Source organism: Xenia sp. Carnegie-2017, unplaced genomic scaffold (assembly GCF_021976095.1).
Source record: "Xenia sp. Carnegie-2017 unplaced genomic scaffold, XeniaSp_v1 HiC_scaffold_25, whole genome shotgun sequence".
Lineage (NCBI taxonomy): Eukaryota > Metazoa > Cnidaria > Anthozoa > Malacalcyonacea > Xeniidae > Xenia > Xenia sp. Carnegie-2017.
This window is the reverse complement of record NW_025813488.1, coordinates 7,223,200-7,241,954: the sequence shown is the minus strand read 5'-3', so window position 1 is coordinate 7,241,954 and position 18,755 is coordinate 7,223,200. Positions and strand designations below refer to the sequence as shown.

The 18,755-nt window shown below is 35.3% G+C and overlaps 3 protein-coding genes across 3 annotated transcripts; 2 read left to right on the top strand and 1 right to left on the bottom strand.

The window, feature by feature from the left end:
* Positions 1–281: 281 nt before the first annotated feature.
* On the bottom strand, positions 282–1,533 carry LOC124452510. The gene is made up of 2 exons (XM_047003069.1): positions 1,530–1,533; positions 282–1,147 (listed from the first exon to the last, which is right to left on the bottom strand). Exons 1-2 carry the CDS (start codon positions 1,531–1,533, stop codon positions 282–284), a joined length of 870 nt encoding a protein of 289 aa, XP_046859025.1.
* A 3,958-nt stretch (positions 1,534–5,491) lies between these two features.
* Positions 5,492–18,688, top strand: LOC124453175. Its single transcript, XM_047003929.1, has 21 exons — positions 5,492–5,559; positions 9,101–9,208; positions 9,653–12,659; positions 12,900–13,100; positions 13,177–13,476; positions 13,707–13,826; positions 14,200–14,294; positions 14,391–14,576; positions 14,647–14,715; positions 14,861–14,972; positions 15,060–15,188; positions 15,342–15,417; positions 15,511–15,610; positions 15,685–15,731; positions 15,990–16,125; positions 16,215–16,321; positions 16,469–16,500; positions 16,600–16,880; positions 16,981–17,132; positions 17,592–17,668; positions 17,900–18,688. Exons 2-21 carry the CDS (start codon positions 9,128–9,130, stop codon positions 17,902–17,904), a joined length of 5,313 nt encoding a protein of 1,770 aa, XP_046859885.1. The 5' UTR covers positions 5,492–5,559; positions 9,101–9,127; the 3' UTR covers positions 17,905–18,688.
* On the top strand, positions 6,583–7,577 carry LOC124452509 (protein PFC0760c-like). The gene is made up of 3 exons (XM_047003068.1): positions 6,583–6,732; positions 7,111–7,502; positions 7,556–7,577. The coding sequence occupies exons 1-3, from the start codon at positions 6,583–6,585 to the stop codon at positions 7,575–7,577; spliced, it is 564 nt and encodes a 187-aa protein (XP_046859024.1).
* Positions 18,689–18,755: the final 67 nt, after the last annotated feature.

Sequence of the window (18,755 nt, the reverse complement as noted above, 5' to 3'; positions counted from 1 at the left end):
TTAACATTTACAGTGTGTAGATACATAAACAAACTATTGAAATAACCTTTTACTTTTTTCCTTTAAGCATTTTTTAAAGGTAATTCGCGTCTACTAATATTCCATTTCGATCTCCGTTACTAATCATGTTAATAGAAAACGTAAAAATCCTGGAAACAATTACGAAGATAACGGTTCATTTAATAGAATTCGCCTCCCACGATAAACATCTAGCCAAACATTCACGGAACGGTTAACGTTAATCAAACAACTGTTTGTTTTAATTTGGGTATCTTAAGATATTATTGCTCCATTTCAATATGTCCATTGGATGGTTCTACAAGGAGTTGCTTGCTCAGGGAACTAATATAATCACTGGCAAGTTTCAGAAGCTCTAATTTTGTGATCTTTTGTTTCTCCCGCGCGGTAGGAACGGCGTTTTTTAAAATATTCATTGCATTTTTCATCACTACAATACGTTGCTTCTCGCGTTCGTTGGCTCTTTCTCTCCTCACTCGACGGTGATTGCTGGTCTTTGAGGTAGCTTTTTTTTCACTGATGATATAACTTAAACGTTTCTTCTTCGTCTGCTTTTCCTTTCCTTCAAGTGAATCCTGCCGCCGATTTCGCTCCATTCCAATGCCAAATGAATAACAGTCAGGTAAACCGTTACCGTCTCGACATTGAGAAAGACTGAACGACTTTTCAGGAGAATTTTCTTCACAACTGGAATAAACTCTGAGATCATCAGTAGTTGGATGAAAGCCAACTGTACTGGTATCGAAATTCTTCTCTGATTTCTTATCGAACTTTTTCACCTGTACAACTTTAGTTTCTTCAAGAAAATGACGAGGTGATGCCACAGCAAGTTTTCCTGAAGTGGAATTTTTGGTGGTGATAACTTTTGGAAAATCATTGGAATGCAACGTTGGTAAAGTCTGCAGACATAAAGAAGACGAAGCAAAGTCTTCATCACAAGAATAAAACGAAGAGCCTTTCCTGGAGCTTCTCTCGGATGGATCAAGATATTCTTCCAAGTCAGAAAGTGGCACATCGAAAGGATTATAACACGGATCTTCGAAGGAAATAATTTTTTTCTGAGTTGCTGGTGGAAAGTATGTACCATGGAGCTCATTTAAGAACTTCTGATGGTCCAATAGATTATAGTCTAAAATAAAAAATAAATTACACGATTTTACATATGAGCACCATAGTAAATCATAAAGTTCATGGTTCAGTTAGACAAATCGGCATCCGTACCAGTAAATAAAAAGACTATATGTTACATGTGCGAGTGTAATGTGTGCCGATAACTGTATTTTAACATTGGTACTTTTTATGAAATATTTCAATATCCACTGAAAACACAACGTCAAATCCACCAATCACAACGGCATTTCCCAGGCAGACAAATGCCAACACATAATGGCGACAAAAGTTCTCTGATTGCCAATTACATGTGACGATAAAAATAATAAGAGTAATAATAATAATGACAGGCTGATGAAGTTACTTTGTTAGAACTACATGGGCATATTTTGTCAACTTACCCATAATGTTAAAAAATCGAGATGGGTGAAAATGTTCTTCCAGTGCAGTATGTGGCTCGTACGTACGCACTCGTTGCAAACCAACACAAACTCTTCTTGATTGTAAACACGTGAGGTTCTTTTCTACTCTTTGAATAGTAATTTCCGAGTGCTTTGCAAGATTTTTTTAACCTCGTTTCTTTGTAAACGTACTCATGAGACAGACATTAATTATGTTGCATCCAAGTTCCAAAACAAAAGCGACCAACTCTTTTGCTGCTGAATAATGCATCATAGCCCGAAACTCTTATCGGCGTCTCTGGTCATCCCACCCCGTCGACATTAAACAATGAACGAACATTATAATAAAAAAAATCTTGTTTGCATACTCTTCCTATTTCACCACTATCATTATGGAAACGCAATTTGATAATAAGTTTACGAAAAGTACGAGAATCGAAGCAAATCATTATTCTAATTTCGTTTCTCTTGCTTTCTTGGTATGTTGAAAGACGAAAGGACGTTTACGTCTGCTGAAATTATCACTGCTAGAGGCTTTATTAACCGTTACTCCTATTGGTAAACAGGATATACAATATAATGGTAGAAAGAAATGGTCTATACACAAGAAGTAGCAACTATACATTCCGCTAAGAAGTACCGAGATGTTTATATTTGAGTGCCAAGAAAACGATAAGTTCGAACAAACGCTAGTCAACCATGACCATTTGTTTAGTTTGGTGGCCATGATGGAACAATACACTTATAATAATTTCTATCATTGGATATATCGATTGTCTCGATTATGGTAACAACTAGTTACCGAACGTCTCTATGCCATATTTACTCTATAAATTCTTGCATGTAAGGTATTAGTTCGTGGATGCAATGTGAACGGCACGTGAAACTTTGCCGTTGTCCATGCTGCCTAAGTTGAAGGTAATTTCGAGTTCGTGTAACGTCTTACGATATTATTTTGAAAAGTTAACAACAATTTGAAGTGGAAAGTGGAATGAGAAAAATTTTGCTACAAAACTTACATGCATGCACACATCTCTGGTCACAGGGAGTGGTGACGAAGAAAGAGTTGATATTTTCTCACGATGTAAACAAAGAGGCAGGCACATGGTTAGGTAGCACAAAGGCTCGTGATTGTTATATCTGTTGAAAAGTTTAAATGCCACGTGAAGGTAAATTGTTTTGAATAAGGCCATACATCGTTCCGCACAAAGTGAATGGCACAGTGTGTTATTTACAAAGAAGTAAATTGTCATTCCTACACACATATCTATCTTCAAAAATGTACATAACGGTAAAAGGTTTCGAGGTTTGAGACAATATTGAGTAATTGAAGCTTGTCTTTCTTTTTCGGTGTTTTGACTTCAAACGTAATAAAAGTTGTGCGGAAATGTCGAATTCTTTGGCGATTAGACCAAAATATAGGTTTAGCTATGGTCTGTGCATGTATTTTATTTGCAACTCGAGGAAAAAAAACACAAAGACGTTGTTTATATGGGCTTTGCTAGCAGGTATTCAGTGAAGCATTAAATAAAAGAGCAATCTTGTAAGATCACACTGAAAGGTTACGCATTCTTTGGCCTAATTATTGTCCATTTCAACGACGATTTTTACATTTACTCGAGCGCTGGTCACTTAGTGCGTTATATAATGTGCTCAGCGGTTTATTGTGAAAATTTCAACAAAGGGGGGGGGGGAGGGGCTCTCCGATAATTCTTTTTGCTGCTGAGCCCTCTAAACAAGACTGTAGAGTTACTAGTAAAAGTAATTTTGTGATATGATAAATAATTGATCTTGTTAGTCTTTTCAAAATCAATTAACGCTCCAATGAATTCTAAAAACGGTTCATACAAACTGGCCCCAATTTCGTAAATATTTACAGCAAATGCGTGCTTTTGTCAGAAGTGGGTGAATTATTTTAGGGGATGCTGGAGAAAAAATTCGTTCAATTTTCAACTGTTAACTACTCGCCATGTTTATCGAAATGCAGTATAACATGTTTTTATGTTAAAAAGTTAAACAACTTTCATCAAAGAAAAACATCATTAATTTTAGTAAATGACCACGGGCAGAAACGATTGTGGACAAATTCTGTTAAAAAATTTGAACATTGTAAAAAGCGTCACGTAAAGGAGAGGGTCTAGCTGTAGCATTCCAACGATTTTGATCGAATACGCACTGTGTCCCCTACTTACTTCCAGGAAAATTTAAAACTTTCCCCAATAACGCACCGCACCTTTGCAGTTGAACTTTTTTTGCGACGCCTCTGGACATTGTTAAATGTTCTTAAACATCACTCAAATAATAAATCAAGTTTACGTTTCTTGAGCTTTTTTGCTAGTCTTTTATTGGACGATCTATTTGTGCATAATCTTGTTTTTCTTTGCATACATTCAAAAATTATGTGTATTGATACTCAAGGCAATACTAAACTCAACAAGTCATAGGTACAAGAGGCACTCGGAACGAAATTCAACGACAAACATGCAAAATGAATAATTCTGTAGAAAACGGTTTGTATGGCTACTTATTGTATGTAGTGGGGAAATTTCAAAACATTAAATCATTTTGATGTGGTGAATTTAAAGGAAAATTCATAGAGCTGAGTTCAGTGCTTCAAATAATTTCTTCGAATCAGCTTTTTAAAATTTTTCTTTTCCCGAAGTCACGTGCATCGCTTTCATGTGTTTTTTTGCTTTCAGCTAAACTTTTCATAGTTTCAGAGTTGATTTGAGGTAGCATGGTGGGCAGAACGAATGAACTAGGACTTGATAAAATTTGCCAAATTTTAAACAAACGATTGCTAGCCTGATTTGTAGAAAGTGTAGTTATATCTCGGGTGAATATTATAAAATTTCAAAAAGTATACGAAAATCAAGAATTTGAGAATCTTTTGTACATCTGCCGCGTGAATTGTTTAAAATAATGAAACAACACAGCCTAATATTATTTACAATAAAGGTGTATACTACAGTCACAATGCTAGCTTTTATTGACAATGAATCTTTCAAATATAGCGTCTTGCATGCTAGTAGTAAGATCAGTAATTTCAACAGAGAGCATAAGTTTACTGTTATAAGTTCAATAATAGTTGTAATTTTAGTTGTACTATTTGTAGTTGGTGTAGCAGTTGTAATAGTAGTTATGCTATAAGTTTACTATAAAAAGTTCAATAATAAAATATGATCGAAAAATAAAACCACGAAAGGCGTGTATAACTCATACACATCACTAGGTACGCATTCAGTTGTGAACTTTTCGCAGGTAAGGTGCAAGCATCAAAAATTTAAAAGAACAGGCAACATTTAAAGAATTGTTCACAAAAATAAATTTAGATTCATCCTGGTCTAACATTTTTGCAGTAACCTTGTCATTGTAGAAAATCAATTGAAAATACTTTAGAAAAATGAATGGAGCATTTTCGATGTTTCGTTCACGAAATTGGCATCGGCATATATAAACCAGTTGAAACCAAAAATAATATCAACGATGACCTCATGTTTGTGAAATCTCCTTAAAGCTTACTGTGCATAGAGAATCTACAGTGAATTTTCATGTATTAAGTGACTATAATGGATAAATAATTATGTTGATTTGTACGATCAAGTAGATTAAGTGATTGAATATTTCTAAAGATATCAATGAAAATACATGTGGCATATGCTGGAAGACCAGCGTAGAGAATTCAGTCTATGGAGTGTAATTCGTTCATATTTTGTTTTCATTTGCTTCGTGTGCTTGTTTGTTTCAAGTAAGTGTGAAATGATGCTAAGTTGATAAATAAATCAATATCCATTATATTCTTCCTTTAAAGACGTTTAGTCCAAATAATTAAGCGACTATTTTCACCGAAGCAAGGTTTTGTGTGGATTTGATTAAATTGCGTGATCAATCCCTTCAATGTACATTTTATTATCAACTAGCAATCTCGCAGGAGAGTGGTATGGAAATAGAGAAAAAATGCACACGTACGAAACTACAAGAACACATCAAGAAGTCTTTTCGAGTCTGGAGATTGGGTCGAACGCAGAATGTAAAAACATGCATCAGTTTATGCTGTTCCAATAAGATGTGCGATTTAGCCTTGCTTAGCAATACAAGATGTTATGGCGTTAGCTGTTCGCATCACGAGCTTTGTAGGAATATAATGAACACCTTTCGTATAAAAAGACACGAAATCTTCAAACGAAGTTCTCCAGAGAGTGACGGTAGGTTTTTAGAGCTTGTGTAGAATGAACTGAATTCTATATCACTTAAGGTAATGCAACGTAGTGTAGTTTACTTAATGGAAATTGACAATGAAATGAACGACAATTGACAATGAAGTGAATTGAAAAATATTCATAAAGGAAAAAATTTCGGATCTTTTCGTACAGAACTTTTCGCAAGATTATAGTGTCGCACTTGGTCGAAAGGTTCAGGATAAAAGCGTTCTATATATATATATACAACTAATGCCATAGCTGCACACAAACTAAAAGCCGAGCCTTTTGAGATTTACTTCAACACGGTAAATAAATGAAATCATCGTACCTTTATAGAATTTTTGTCCGATGATTTCTCTCATCATCCCAAACACCATGGTTTCTGTCGACAGAAGAGAGTTATTCCGCATCACGTGTTTCTAAATGAAGACAAAAGTATGTTAAAATTCCGAAGACTAGCGACAAACGTACAAAGTAACAGAGTATGCAATGAATATTGTTGTCAAATAAAAGATTGCTCGTTAGCATTTACGATCAGAGGAAAATGTTACGGCGTTCTGTGTCCAGACGATGGAGAATGCGAAACTCGGAATGAAAAAAGACTACCGCTGCACGCAGAGATAGCTTTTCTAAAGAGAAGAGGTAAGGACGTGATTACTGTAGGATTTATATTGTTGGACAGTAGTGGACCTAAAGTAAGGGAGAAAGAGAATGATGATAAAACAAAAGTGAGGGGGTACGTATTGATGGTGGAGTACAAGTAGGATGGAAATGAGATGGAGTACAAGTCGGATGGAGATGAGATGGAGTAAAAGCAGGATGGAGATGAGATGGAGCAGTAGGGATGGAGGATGAGATGGAGATGGATGGAGGTGGATGGAGATGGAGATGGATGGATGGATGGAGATGGAGATGGAGATGGAGGGATGGAGGATGGAGATGGATGGAGGAGATGGAGTGGATGGAGGGATGGAAATGAGATGGAGTGGTGGAACGGTGTGGTATTAAATAAGAAGAATAAGTACAGAGATAAAAGGATAAATGGAAGTGTGATAAGATGATGCTGAAAATATAGGGATGGAATAACGGTTGAGTTGACGTCGTAAGCAGCAAGCATAATTGTAAAATTTATATTCGCCTTAGAAATGTTTGAGAAAGACTCAGAAACGATGAAATCAGAAGCTTCCTCATCGACTGATGGTACAAACAATTATTTTTCCAATCAAAATGAAAAACAGAAAAAATATAAAACAGAAAAGCTCAGTAGGAAAGATGATCCCAAAATATCCAAACGCAAACACCATTATCATCATCGATCAAAAGGTGTTCTCAGACATAGAAAAAACAAACGACGTAAGAGTGAACTTAATATACATCAGATATGGGATCATGGAAGTATAAATGATAAAGAATCGTGGAAAGACAAGTGGAAGGACAAAGACGACGATTATACAGATTCAGTTGTTGATGAAATTGAAAATCATCAAGGACAATATAATGAAAGAAAAAAGAATAAAGAAAATAATGATAATGCATACATTCAGGAAGTGAATATGGATGATGATAACGAGAAATTATATGATGAACAAGAGAACCAGGCCAATGATAGAAAAAGTCAAGAAAACTCAAATCATCACTATCACAATCATTACCATAAAAATACGAACATAAAAGAACTACTAGAAGAGGAGAAAAAGTTGATTGATAATGATCAAGATGATGACTATCATGATAATGGACATGATGAGAAGGACTCGTTTAAAGAAAGAAGGTGGAAACACGAACACAAAATATTTAAAAACAACAAAAACATGATTAATGTAGGACATTCAAAAAGAAGAGGTGAAAACAATGAAAGATCAAAAGAAAATGATGATGAAGATGATGATGATGAATCTTCAAGTCCTCAACAAATGAAACACGCCGTAGTAAAAAAGATGAAAACCAAGAATATCATTCGTAAGAATTTTCAGAGACACAGAAAAAAGGATAAAGAAAAAACTCCTCACGATAAGAAAAAAATAAATGTACATAAAAAAATGGGAAATGAAAGGGATGGTGAAAAAGATATGGACGATCAAGCAGAAAGTGTAAAAAGCTACAACAGCCAGAATAAACTATATTCTCGTCGTCCTCATTACCATAAGAAGAAAATGAAAGAAAGAAGGCGTCATAAGTCAAGATTTGATGCAAGGACAAAACCAGAAAAGAACCAGCACCACAAACATAAAATTGCAGAGTTGAGGGAAAAAATTGAAGAAAGAAAAAAGGAATTTCAAAGAAAAAACGAAAGAGAAAATTTTGAAGACGAAAAAACTGACAAAAGACATTCCTTGAAATCTCGAAAAAAAAACAAAGACAGAACGTCGAGTAAAGGAGATGACGATGAAAATAAAGGAAAACAGGAAGAAAGCGAGGAAAAAGTAAAAAACGACTTTAAAAAAGAACAGAAGGAAAGTAATAAATTATTAAAGAAATCATTCATAACTAGAGGAAACGACGTAGTTGTTGAGTCCAAGAAGAATGAAATCCCTGGACACAATAACAAAAATGATGCTGAATCGAGTAATGACGACAACAACAATGGTCATGAAAAGACGTATCACAAAAGACGTAAACTAAAAAAACACACATATCATGGAAAGATTTCCAATCATAAGGACAGAAGAAAAGAAATGAATAAAAAACACAAAAACAAACGGAAGAAATTGGCCGATAAACATGTCAAATTTCATGGGAAAACCCAAAGTGTTGCAAAAGATGCAAAAATCAATACAATTGATAAAAGTAGAAAACATTATCATACGTTTAGAAATAAGCACCTAAACAGAAAAAGACATAAAACACATACACGAAAACATATAGCGGGCGGGAAAGGCGAAGAAACAAACCCAACAAAAAAAGAATTTCGACATTTAACACACAGTGGTAAAGACAACGATGTAGAAATTGTTAAAAATATTAACATTAAGAAAAAAGACAGACACAAAGTGAAAAAGAGTCATGACAAAAACAAAACGAAACGGTATCGTTATAATGACAAAGGCCAGCAAAAACTGATCAATAATAATGATGAAGATTCAAATGAAGTTTCTAAAAGCCACAAACAGAGGAAACATGAAGAGAAGGAAGCCAATACTATAAAATCTGAAAAGATTTCAGTAAAAACCTCTTTTCATCAAAATCAAAGTAGTGCCCTCAAGAAACAAGATAAGAAAGCAAAAAACTTTGTGAAAATCAACAGAAAAAAGTTCGATCATAAACAGAGAAGACTCGGTAACACAATAGACGATAAACACGGGCATCGTAAAATTGGTCAAAGCAACAGCAAAGTAAAGAACGACAAAGATAAAAAGATGAATTATAAAGATGAAAAAATAAAGAAAAATTCAGAAGATGGAAAAACAAAGGAAAGTTCAGAAGATAAAAAAGAAAAGGAAAGTTCAGAAGATGGAAAAACAAAGGAAAGTTCAGAAGGTGGAAAAATAAACGAAATTTCAGAAGATGAAAATCGAAACAAAATCGAAAACAAAGAAAATCGAAGATGGAAAACAAAGGAAAGTTCAGAAGATCGGAAAGTCAGAAGATGGAAAACAAAGGAAAGTCCGAGATCGATCCGAAGATGAAAACAAAGGAAAGTCAGAAGATCAAAGGAAAGTCCAGAAGATGGAAAACATCCAGAAGATGGAAAACAAAGGAAAGATTTCCAGAAGATGAAAACAAAGGAAAGTTCAGAAGATGGAGTTCAGAAGATGGAAAACAAAGGGTTCAGAAGATCACCAAAAACGGGTCAGAAGATTTCAGAAGATGAAAACAAAGGATCCACGTCCAGGATCAAAGTTCAGAAGATCTTCAGAAGATGGAAAACAAAGGAAAGTTCAGAAGATTTCAGAAGATGGAAAACAAAGGAAAGTTCAGAAGATGAAAAAACAAAGGAAAGTTCAGAGGGTGGAAAAACAAAGGAAAGTTCAGAAGATGAAAAAACAAAGGAAAGTTCAGAGGGTGGAAAAACAAAGGAAAGTTCAGAAGATGGAAAAACAAAGGAAAGATCAGAAGATGAAAACAAAGGAAAGTTCAGAAGATGGAAAAACAAAGGAAAGTTCAGAAGATGAAAAAACAAAGGAAAGTCCAGAAGATGAAAAAACAAATGAAAGTTCAGAAGTTGAAAAGAATGAAGACAGGCAAAAAGATTATGAAAACAGTCGACAGAATTCCACAACAATAAATCGCGCCAACGAGGTGAGAAACCAAAATAAAAGAACACAAAAGAAATCAAATAAGTCAATTGACATTCGTAAAAATACAAAAGTGAGCGAAGACGACATGTTGAAAAATCCTCAAAAACAAACAATTAAAACATTAAATCACGACACCGTGAAACACATGTATGGAAAAAATAAAACACTAAAAGAAGGAATAAAAATGAAAAACGTAAAAGACCAAGAAGTCAAAAGAAGTCATGTTGAGTTAACTAAGAATAATCAAACATTAGCAGTCAATTCAACATCAAATCATTATGAGAGTGGGATGTCAAATATTAAAAACGTTTCAAATAACAGCAAATTATATGATAATAACGCTCATACAAAAAACATAAAGCAAATAGGAATATCTTCTTTGGTAAACAAGGAGAGAAACAGTTTATCAAAAGACGGGAGAAGAATAGCAGCAAGTCATGAACGAAATACGGTGAAATATAACCATACACAGGATGAAAGAACAAACAAATCAAAAAATAAAGTTGATAGTGAGAGGTCTAATTCGTCAATGAATGACAGCAAAGTGACTATCAACAAGAACGAGAGTCTAAAAAACGATATCATAAATATTATGGAACGAGAAAATGTAACTGTCCACGTAGAACGCAATCCGTCTTTATTTCACAGTCTGAATGAAATGAAAAACGAGGCAAATAAAAGTAAATTAATGGCAAATGAGAAAGAGAAAAGCGTTTCTAAAGAAGAAGACAAGTCTCGATTTTACAATCAAGAAACTAAAGAATGGAAGGAGCTCAAAAAAGAGGACGACGCCGATGACGGTTGGAAATATTTCAATCAAAGAACAAGAAATTGGTCATTCAAACCAAAAAAAAACGCAGAATATTTCAACAACTTAACAGAGCATTGGAATTTGGGAAATAAAGAAACTAAACCTTCGGATTCAGAGAAATTCTTCAACCAACGAACAAAAATGTGGTTTGGGAATAGCAAAATAGAAGAATCAAACAATATTGAGCATAATCGGAGCACACCAAGAAGTTTAAACAAGGTGAACAATTTAATCCGCCATAACAATGTGACGAAAGGAAAAATGAAGATAATGAACAACAACAGCATGCAAAAGCCACAAGGACAGGAAACATACGTGAAAGGTTATGATTCCCACAAGTTCCAAAAAAAATATGACGAGAAACTAATTAATTCAAAAGTAAAAAATTTACCTAACGCCATCCGACAAAAATCCTCCAAACGTACAGGTGAAGACAAGTTCCAGGGTTCGCAATCAACTGCCATTCCACTAAAATCCTCCAAACGTACAGGTGAAGACAAGTTCCTGGGTTCGCAATCGACTGCCATTCCACTAAAATCCTCCAAACGTACAGGTGAAGACAAGTTCCTGGGTTCGCAATCGACTGCCATTCCACAAAAATCCTCCAAACGTACAGGTGAAGACAAGTTCCGGGGTTCGCAATCGACTGAAAAGAAAATAAAGGAAGAAATATTGAAATTGATCAGTGATTCAAAAAGTGGACAGGCTTCACGAAATGAAAAACAATTCTCGAATGTGGAAAATAAAGCAAGCAATAAAAATATTGGTGTTAAAATGATCAATCACAGAAAGCAGCTTCCTTCGCATAAAGAAATTTCATCAAATGGACGTCAATATCAGTTCAAACTAAACAGAAAAACGAAAGGAAAAACTACTTCAAATACACTTGATAATGTTCAACCCGTCCAATACGCGCCATTTAAACGTCTATATCCAGTGAATTCCGTAAAAGGGCATGATAAAACATATTTTACGAAGGGAACTGGAGCAAATAAAAAATCCCAGCAGTTTCCAGGAATACCAACCAGAACGCCATTCAACAAAGTCTCAGAAATACACAATAGCGAGATTAAAGAAATTTTACCGCATGAAAAAGAGACCATATCATCCTATCCTGAAATCTTAAGAAATTGGAACAAGAACTATAACCAACAATGGAATAGACAAGAAAACGTCTACGACAACGAATGGAATAACGCCAAATGGAACTGGTATAATTACAATGGTTATAAAAATAATGACGTGAAGAAAACATGGACATATACACCCACGAACGCCTGGAATCGGGGCAATGAAATTAACATATATCAGAATGGTGAAAATCAAGAATCTACTGTTCAGCAACCCTTAAATATATTCTCTTCACCAGAAAATCCCATAAATGAAGATCGTAGTTCCACAGGAGATAATATGTATGGAGATGGTATACAAGTAGGACAACAAGGGATTGTACAATCCGTCCCTCCACAACCTGTTAGACGACCAACAAACCTGATAAGTGGGTGGGATAAATGGCAGGACGTTGAGCGCTTAGGTGGATTAACATCTTTACCCCAACATAACAAGAAGTTGACACAAAGCAACACGGATACATATATTGACAGAAAGGATAATAGGGAGTGGAATGTGATTGATAGGAAAAGTCAATGGCCATTCATGGTAAACGGAGCTAAGTTGAAGCCGAAATCTACTATACCAAATAATATAAATGAGTTTAGGAAACACGATGCAAGGCACACATCAACAATGGGTAACAATAATCACAACAATGCAAAACAAAGCTCCACTAAAGAACGAAATCAAATGAATCACGACAGAAGACAAAAACCTTTTAATTCTACGAGGAAACAACAAAGAACACCCGAAGATATGAGGAAAGGTAATGTAAAGATAGTCGACATTTTTAATACAATACAGCAATCCCTCACTTGACGGATGGACTGACATCAAGCAAAACAGAAGTCACGTATGTAAGAAAATATCTTCAATGTTTGCATTTAGAGAATAGAGTGTTGAAAACAAAACAGCCATTCACTCATGTAAGAACTATTATTAAGAAAAAAAAATGACAATGTTGAATATACAGTTATAGTAAACAAACTCTCATTTTTTCTTTAAGTGTTAGGTCCGGAAGGGGTTAACACTTCAATCGTGAGTGTCAAGATTGCTCCAAAACCAAATCGAGTTGCATCCACAATGTTGCCCAGAGTCACAATAACACCAAATAACACAAACAACACAAACAACGATGGGACACTTCAAGAATATTTCAAAGTGGAAAAAATTGAATCTTTAAACGAAACAGACCTGACAAATGAAAGTGAGCTTACGATTACAAACAAAATATAGTGTTTGTAACAATCAAATTATGACTAGAATGCAGCCTTTTTACCTAGAGAAACAAAACAAGACCTTCACATGTTATCCTGGAGAAATAATGAATGAGATGACACTAGAAAGAGGTCTGGAGGCGGGAAACTATTCAAATCTTGGTGCAACAGCCCTAATGGATACTTGCATCAATAAATGCTGTAACATACAGACATGTGACGTAGCCATCAAAATGAATGACCTATGTTTTGCTTTAACTTGCCGCGCAAAGGAATCGTGCAAGATTAAGAGCACCCTTGGCAAATCATCGCATCATAAACTTTGTTTTATTTCAAGAAAAAGGAAGGAGAGACAGAGTATACGAGGTAAAAATATAGGTTTGTTTTATCAGCTAGTCGATAACACACCGAGATAATATTACTCTTCGTTCATTCTGATATGCATATATGCCCACAGAAAAGTATGTAATCCAATAACTTACTGTCTTCAAATTAGTCTCCTTCCATTAGTTTGGGAGGAGCATGCTCCCGTTATTGCCTAGCGATGGCAAACAAAGTTCAATAAATGCGAGAACGACATGTGATGTTATTTGTAGAGTTTAACAAGGACATTTTGGACATTGATGTTTGTCATGAAGAAGAGGCAACAGGTTTACATTGGAAAACGACAAATGCGGGAAGTTATGACGAGAGACCCTGTCCAAAAAAGGCGAAAGGTTGGGTAATACGACGAAATATTTTCCTTGGAAGTTTAACGTAATAAAAATGTAGATGCAATACACAGTCGATGTCCATAAACGCAAATACTGTGATAAAGCAACTGATAGGATAGGAATATGAAAAACGGCGCAAATAGGGAATTCTTTCTACTCATTTCTTTAGATGAAAACATGTTAGATTTTACTTAACACTGAATGGTAACCAACACCGCATAAGTGGTGATGGGTATATAGTAAAGTTCTTCCCTTCGTATGTTTGGATATGCTTGCTTGATTCACAACTGTTGGTTGAACATTTGTCAAACATGCAAGCATTTGTAAGTTACGTTGCTTTGAAAAAATCATACGACATAAAAAAATAATGTTGCAGGAACTGCTAGACGAAAATGTGCCATCAAATCAACGTGGCTGTTTCCTGACTTCAGCTCTTGCGTCACCAACGAATATGAAGATTTGTATGAAAGGGTAAGTTTATATCGAAGATTAAAATTTCTATAAATATTGGAATGTTGGTATCCAAAAAAAGGCAATAATCCAATGAACGATTTTCGATATTTCCAGGCCAAACAACTGGTTTATGGAGAAGATCCGAGCTCTCTTTTGCAGAGTTTATCCGTGGTCACAACAAGAACTATTGAAAATTCATTGATATTCGGAGGAGATCTGAGGAAAACCAATGAAATACTCACAGCTGTTGTCCAAGAAAGCTCAGTTACACCCCATCAGATTACTCTGACAGACATTCATGTAAGACACGCTGACATAATATATGGAATCCATTTTTCAAGAAATCCTCAAAGTGTTAAATCTTTTCTAGAATTATTTGACGACTTGTAGCAATGTCCTTGACGATAGCAATCGCCATGAATGGAAATACATACAAAAGGTTCGAGCTTCTTTGTGCGTTGAACACAGCACCAAACAGTAAAAGTGGTCTATACATCCTTGAATGCAAATAAAAATGCAAGCAGAGATCCACAAGAAACACGTTAGGTCAAGAACTTATTGTCTTTCTTTGAAAACATTTTCAGAACCACAGAGGATCGGCAGACGTTCTGAAGAATACACAAACCTTCACTGTAATTTCGAGTGCGACACTTGCGCATGGCAACTCAAACTTCACAGACATCACGAACAATATAGGTATTTAAGTGGAATGTGAAAAAGTTATAGCAAGTCAGGAAACTGAGCCTTTTTGCATTCTTTTTCATATGCAATGCTCGTGTTCAGTCGTACAAGTGAGTTCACACAAAAAAGGAAGTGACAGTAAAATTTTCCCTGACTACGCCAACACTGATGTTGCATTATGGGATGGAGAAAGAGACAACATAAGGATTCCTGCATCAGTGTTCAGTATAGGTAACGTTGAAACGCAGTTTTCAACACGAAAACGAATTAGTTCATTTCACAACGAAGTATTGAATTACTTAAGTTAAAAGTTATGAAATCGATGAGAAGGAGAAAAACTGAAGTGAATCAATATCAAGTTACGCCGTATTACATGTTTTATAGGCAACACAAAAGTATATACATTCAGCTACAGAACACTATCAAGCTTGTTACCGTTGGATTACGAGGGAAGTTTAGGGTGAGCAACTGTATTGTCCTATGAAGACAACAGAGAAACACGAGATATACACAAATCAACCGAGTTTTAAAACGATCTGTCACTTTTATATAGACAAGCGGAGCCAAACACAAAGATTCTGGCGATAATTACGGAACCACGTATTCAAGACAAAATAACACCAGCCATTACAGTAACATTACATCATCTCAAGGTTTGTCACATGACATTGTGTGAAGAGTCCCGAGAAATACTTACGTCATTATAAACGTCAGCTTTTTATTTCAGGAGAACAGGATCAACCCACGATGTGTCTTTTGGGATTTTAATTTAAAGTATGGTTTTTGTTGTATTAATTTTCTGTATGCGTGTATTCATTTTCACATCAAAAATGCCTTTTCTTGTGTTATATCTGTGTGTATGTGATAACCCTCAGATAAAGTATGGTTTTGTTGTGATTTATCCCTACTTGTATGTCATAATCCTCACGTAAAGTATGGTTACGTTGTGATACATCTGTGTGTGTGTGTGCCAGCATCCTCATAGCTTATTGAAAACTGCAACTGAACCTTCAACACTTCCATACATTGTAGTCCACTTCATGGTGGAGCATGGTCAACCAAAGGTTGCTGGGTAGAGTCAAGTAGTGATCACCACACGATATGTCGATGTGATCATTTGGCAAGTTTCGCGGTAATTATGGAGACTGCTGATGCAAATTCACCACAGGTATCAATCATTTCAAATAATTCAGAGATTCAAAAAAAGATGCTGTTTAAGAAGTATCGGTCTTACAGAGGAAATTTCTTGTGCCACAGGCTTCAGAGAAAGATGTGCACAGCGCTAGAGAAATGGCTGTTGTGTGGTTTTGTGTTCCTGTTTTAGTTATCTTTGTAATTGGAGTGCTATACATGGCTGCCTCATGGTGAGTCGATGTGTATAATGTTACAGAGATAAAGAGATCAGTTATATACTTTTGATGCATGACGTAGTAACCAATCAAGTTGTGAAAGAAGCTTTTGTCAAAAAACTTATATTTTTGAAACTGAGAAAAAATCCTCCAATTTAATAGGTCAACACGCCCTCGCAGTCGAAAACAGACAGGTACGATATACGCAGAAAACATAAAAATTTGATTCCGGAATAGAAAGCAGAATTTACTCAAGTAAATCATAATATTAAAATCAACATATTTTATTGAAGTTAATCAAAGATCCAGGCTCTTGAAACAATCGGTGACAACAAATAAAGTAAAATATGACTGTCCTTCAACACCATTACCCACTCTCAAAGGAGAAGCAGAACCAAAACTGAAAGATTATGAATGTCAACAAAATGACATGTTGTGTAAATATGTTGAAAAGATTGCAGATGATGTGAGAGAAGATTACCAGTTACCAACACAATTTGATCTGGAACAAGACTCTGGTATTGAAATCAACGATAGAGATTCATTTCATGATGATGATCTTTCTTTGAGTCAGGTAAAAATATATTTCAAAAAGTTGTCGAAACTAGCAGAAGCAGACTACAAAGATTTCATTCATGTTTAAATGTTGAACTTAAACAAAATACGTCCAACAGGAAGATATAACGTGCTCAGAAAATGAACTGTTCTCAATCACTCAAGAGGATTTCAATGTGAATTGTGGAAATGGAGAAAGGGCAGCCCCAAATCGAAGAGAGAATGAAATACAACCACTAAAAACTTGTATACTTAATATGCTTGAACAAAGGTACAATTTTAAAAGTAGCTTTATCAACATTCACAATCATAATACAACAACTTTGAAGAACATCAAACGACAGTTAGTTTAACAACTACAATCCTGTCGTGAAATATATAAAGGAAGTTTAGGCAATTCCAAATAATTGACAGTAGCCACATCGTTTCCTTCTTAGTATTTTTATATGATTAAATAACAAAATAACAGATGAAAGTGGCCACTTACGTATTATTTAAAGACAATAACTTCTAGTCCCTTCTACAGTAATGCGAAATGGAATTTTTGAATCATTTTGTTTGAAATTCTCACGGAGTTTTGTTCCCAAATATATTAAAGCAACCTCCATTTTTAAAATTCCCGCAATGAATTACTTTGCTTGGGTCGTGGTGGCTTGGACCTAGATCACGCGGGATCGTGGTGTACACGCAGATATTTCCCTGTTCATAAACAGTATAACCTTTTTTTTAGAATATTCCATCGCAATCTGAAAAGATCTGTTGGAATGGATGATCTCACTATAACAGACCAGACAAGAGAGAAAAAAAGTAAGTTATATAAATTGTATATATGAATTAAAATGTCTGTTACAACTCGTATGTAGTGTTCCGAGCCGCCAAAACTGACGATTATTTCCATAACTATAGCTCTAAACGACTAAACGTGCATAACAACTAGTGCAGGTTTTTTTAGTTTTCGAGGAAAACGATATCGAACCCATATCACAACACCATCTAGACAGTAAAAGATCGTGCGTAACAATGTATTCCTCATTACAGCATGATATATCAATGGTAACGGCACAAAATTTACGGAAAATGGGAAAAATGATATCATTATGAGAGTGACAAGCAAAGAAAGACCATGATAATAAGCATTGCGTTTATCAACACGACTAATGTTTGTGTAAACAAGATTCCCATACGGTAATTCCTTCAGTTGAGACGTACTGCATATCGTCACATGAGGATTCGACGTAAACTCTCGTATAGTTTTATTAACGCGCTTCAAAATCATCCAGTTAAATAAGAACGCAAGGTAGTCCAACGCGAGGAAGAAAATTTGACAGAAAAACAATACAGAGAACTTGGGGTTATCTTCATTGGGAGTGCTATGCGATAGAATTAGCGATATGAGTACGCCAGCAAGATCGACAACCGCCAAATGAAATGGAATCCAGACACGAGAAACAGATTTATCCGGGTCACAAAAAGTGATAAATAGAAGAATGGCATTGAGATGAGTTGTTAGCGATAACAATGTCAAACTCTCTGTGTTTAGGACGAAAATTTCTGTTGTACTCGTGCTGATGACTGGTGACATTTCTCTCGTTAAAGAATTCAATCATTCGACGTTCGCCAGAACTTTAGTAAAACTGAAAAACCTTGTTTGCGTCACTTTCACTTAAATACGACAAAAGTTTCCATGACATTAAGATGCCCTCACTAAAGCACGTGCAAATGTACGCCACGATTCATAGTGATGTGACCAATCAGGGACGGATTTTGATGTAAATAAAAGCCTTTTTTAGCAACTAAAATTTCATTAAAGATGTTTACAAAAGCAAATTAAAATTGTCTAGTCTGAAAGAAGCTAACTCTTGATTGCAAAATGAGACCTTGTCTGATGTTTTTG

Excerpts from the sequence above, each read along its gene's own strand:
- LOC124452509 (XM_047003068.1), top strand. The coding sequence starts at position 6,583 with ATGAGATGGAGATGGATGGAGGTGGATGGAGATGGAGATGGATGGATG. Across the intron at positions 6,733-7,110 it reads TGGAGTGGTGGAACGGTGTG|ATATGGGATCATGGAAGTAT; the intron begins GTATTAAATAAG and ends AATATACATCAG. Across the intron at positions 7,503-7,555 it reads GACTCGTTTAAAGAAAGAAG|GACATTCAAAAAGAAGAGGT; the intron begins GTGGAAACACGA and ends TGATTAATGTAG.
- LOC124453175 (XM_047003929.1), top strand. The coding sequence starts at position 9,128 with ATGGAAAAACAAAGGAAAGTTCAGAAGATAAAAAAGAAAAGGAAAGTT. Across the intron at positions 14,577-14,646 it reads TTACTCTGACAGACATTCAT|AATTATTTGACGACTTGTAG; the intron begins GTAAGACACGCT and ends AATCTTTTCTAG. Across the intron at positions 15,189-15,341 it reads TGCATCAGTGTTCAGTATAG|GCAACACAAAAGTATATACA; the intron begins GTAACGTTGAAA and ends CATGTTTTATAG.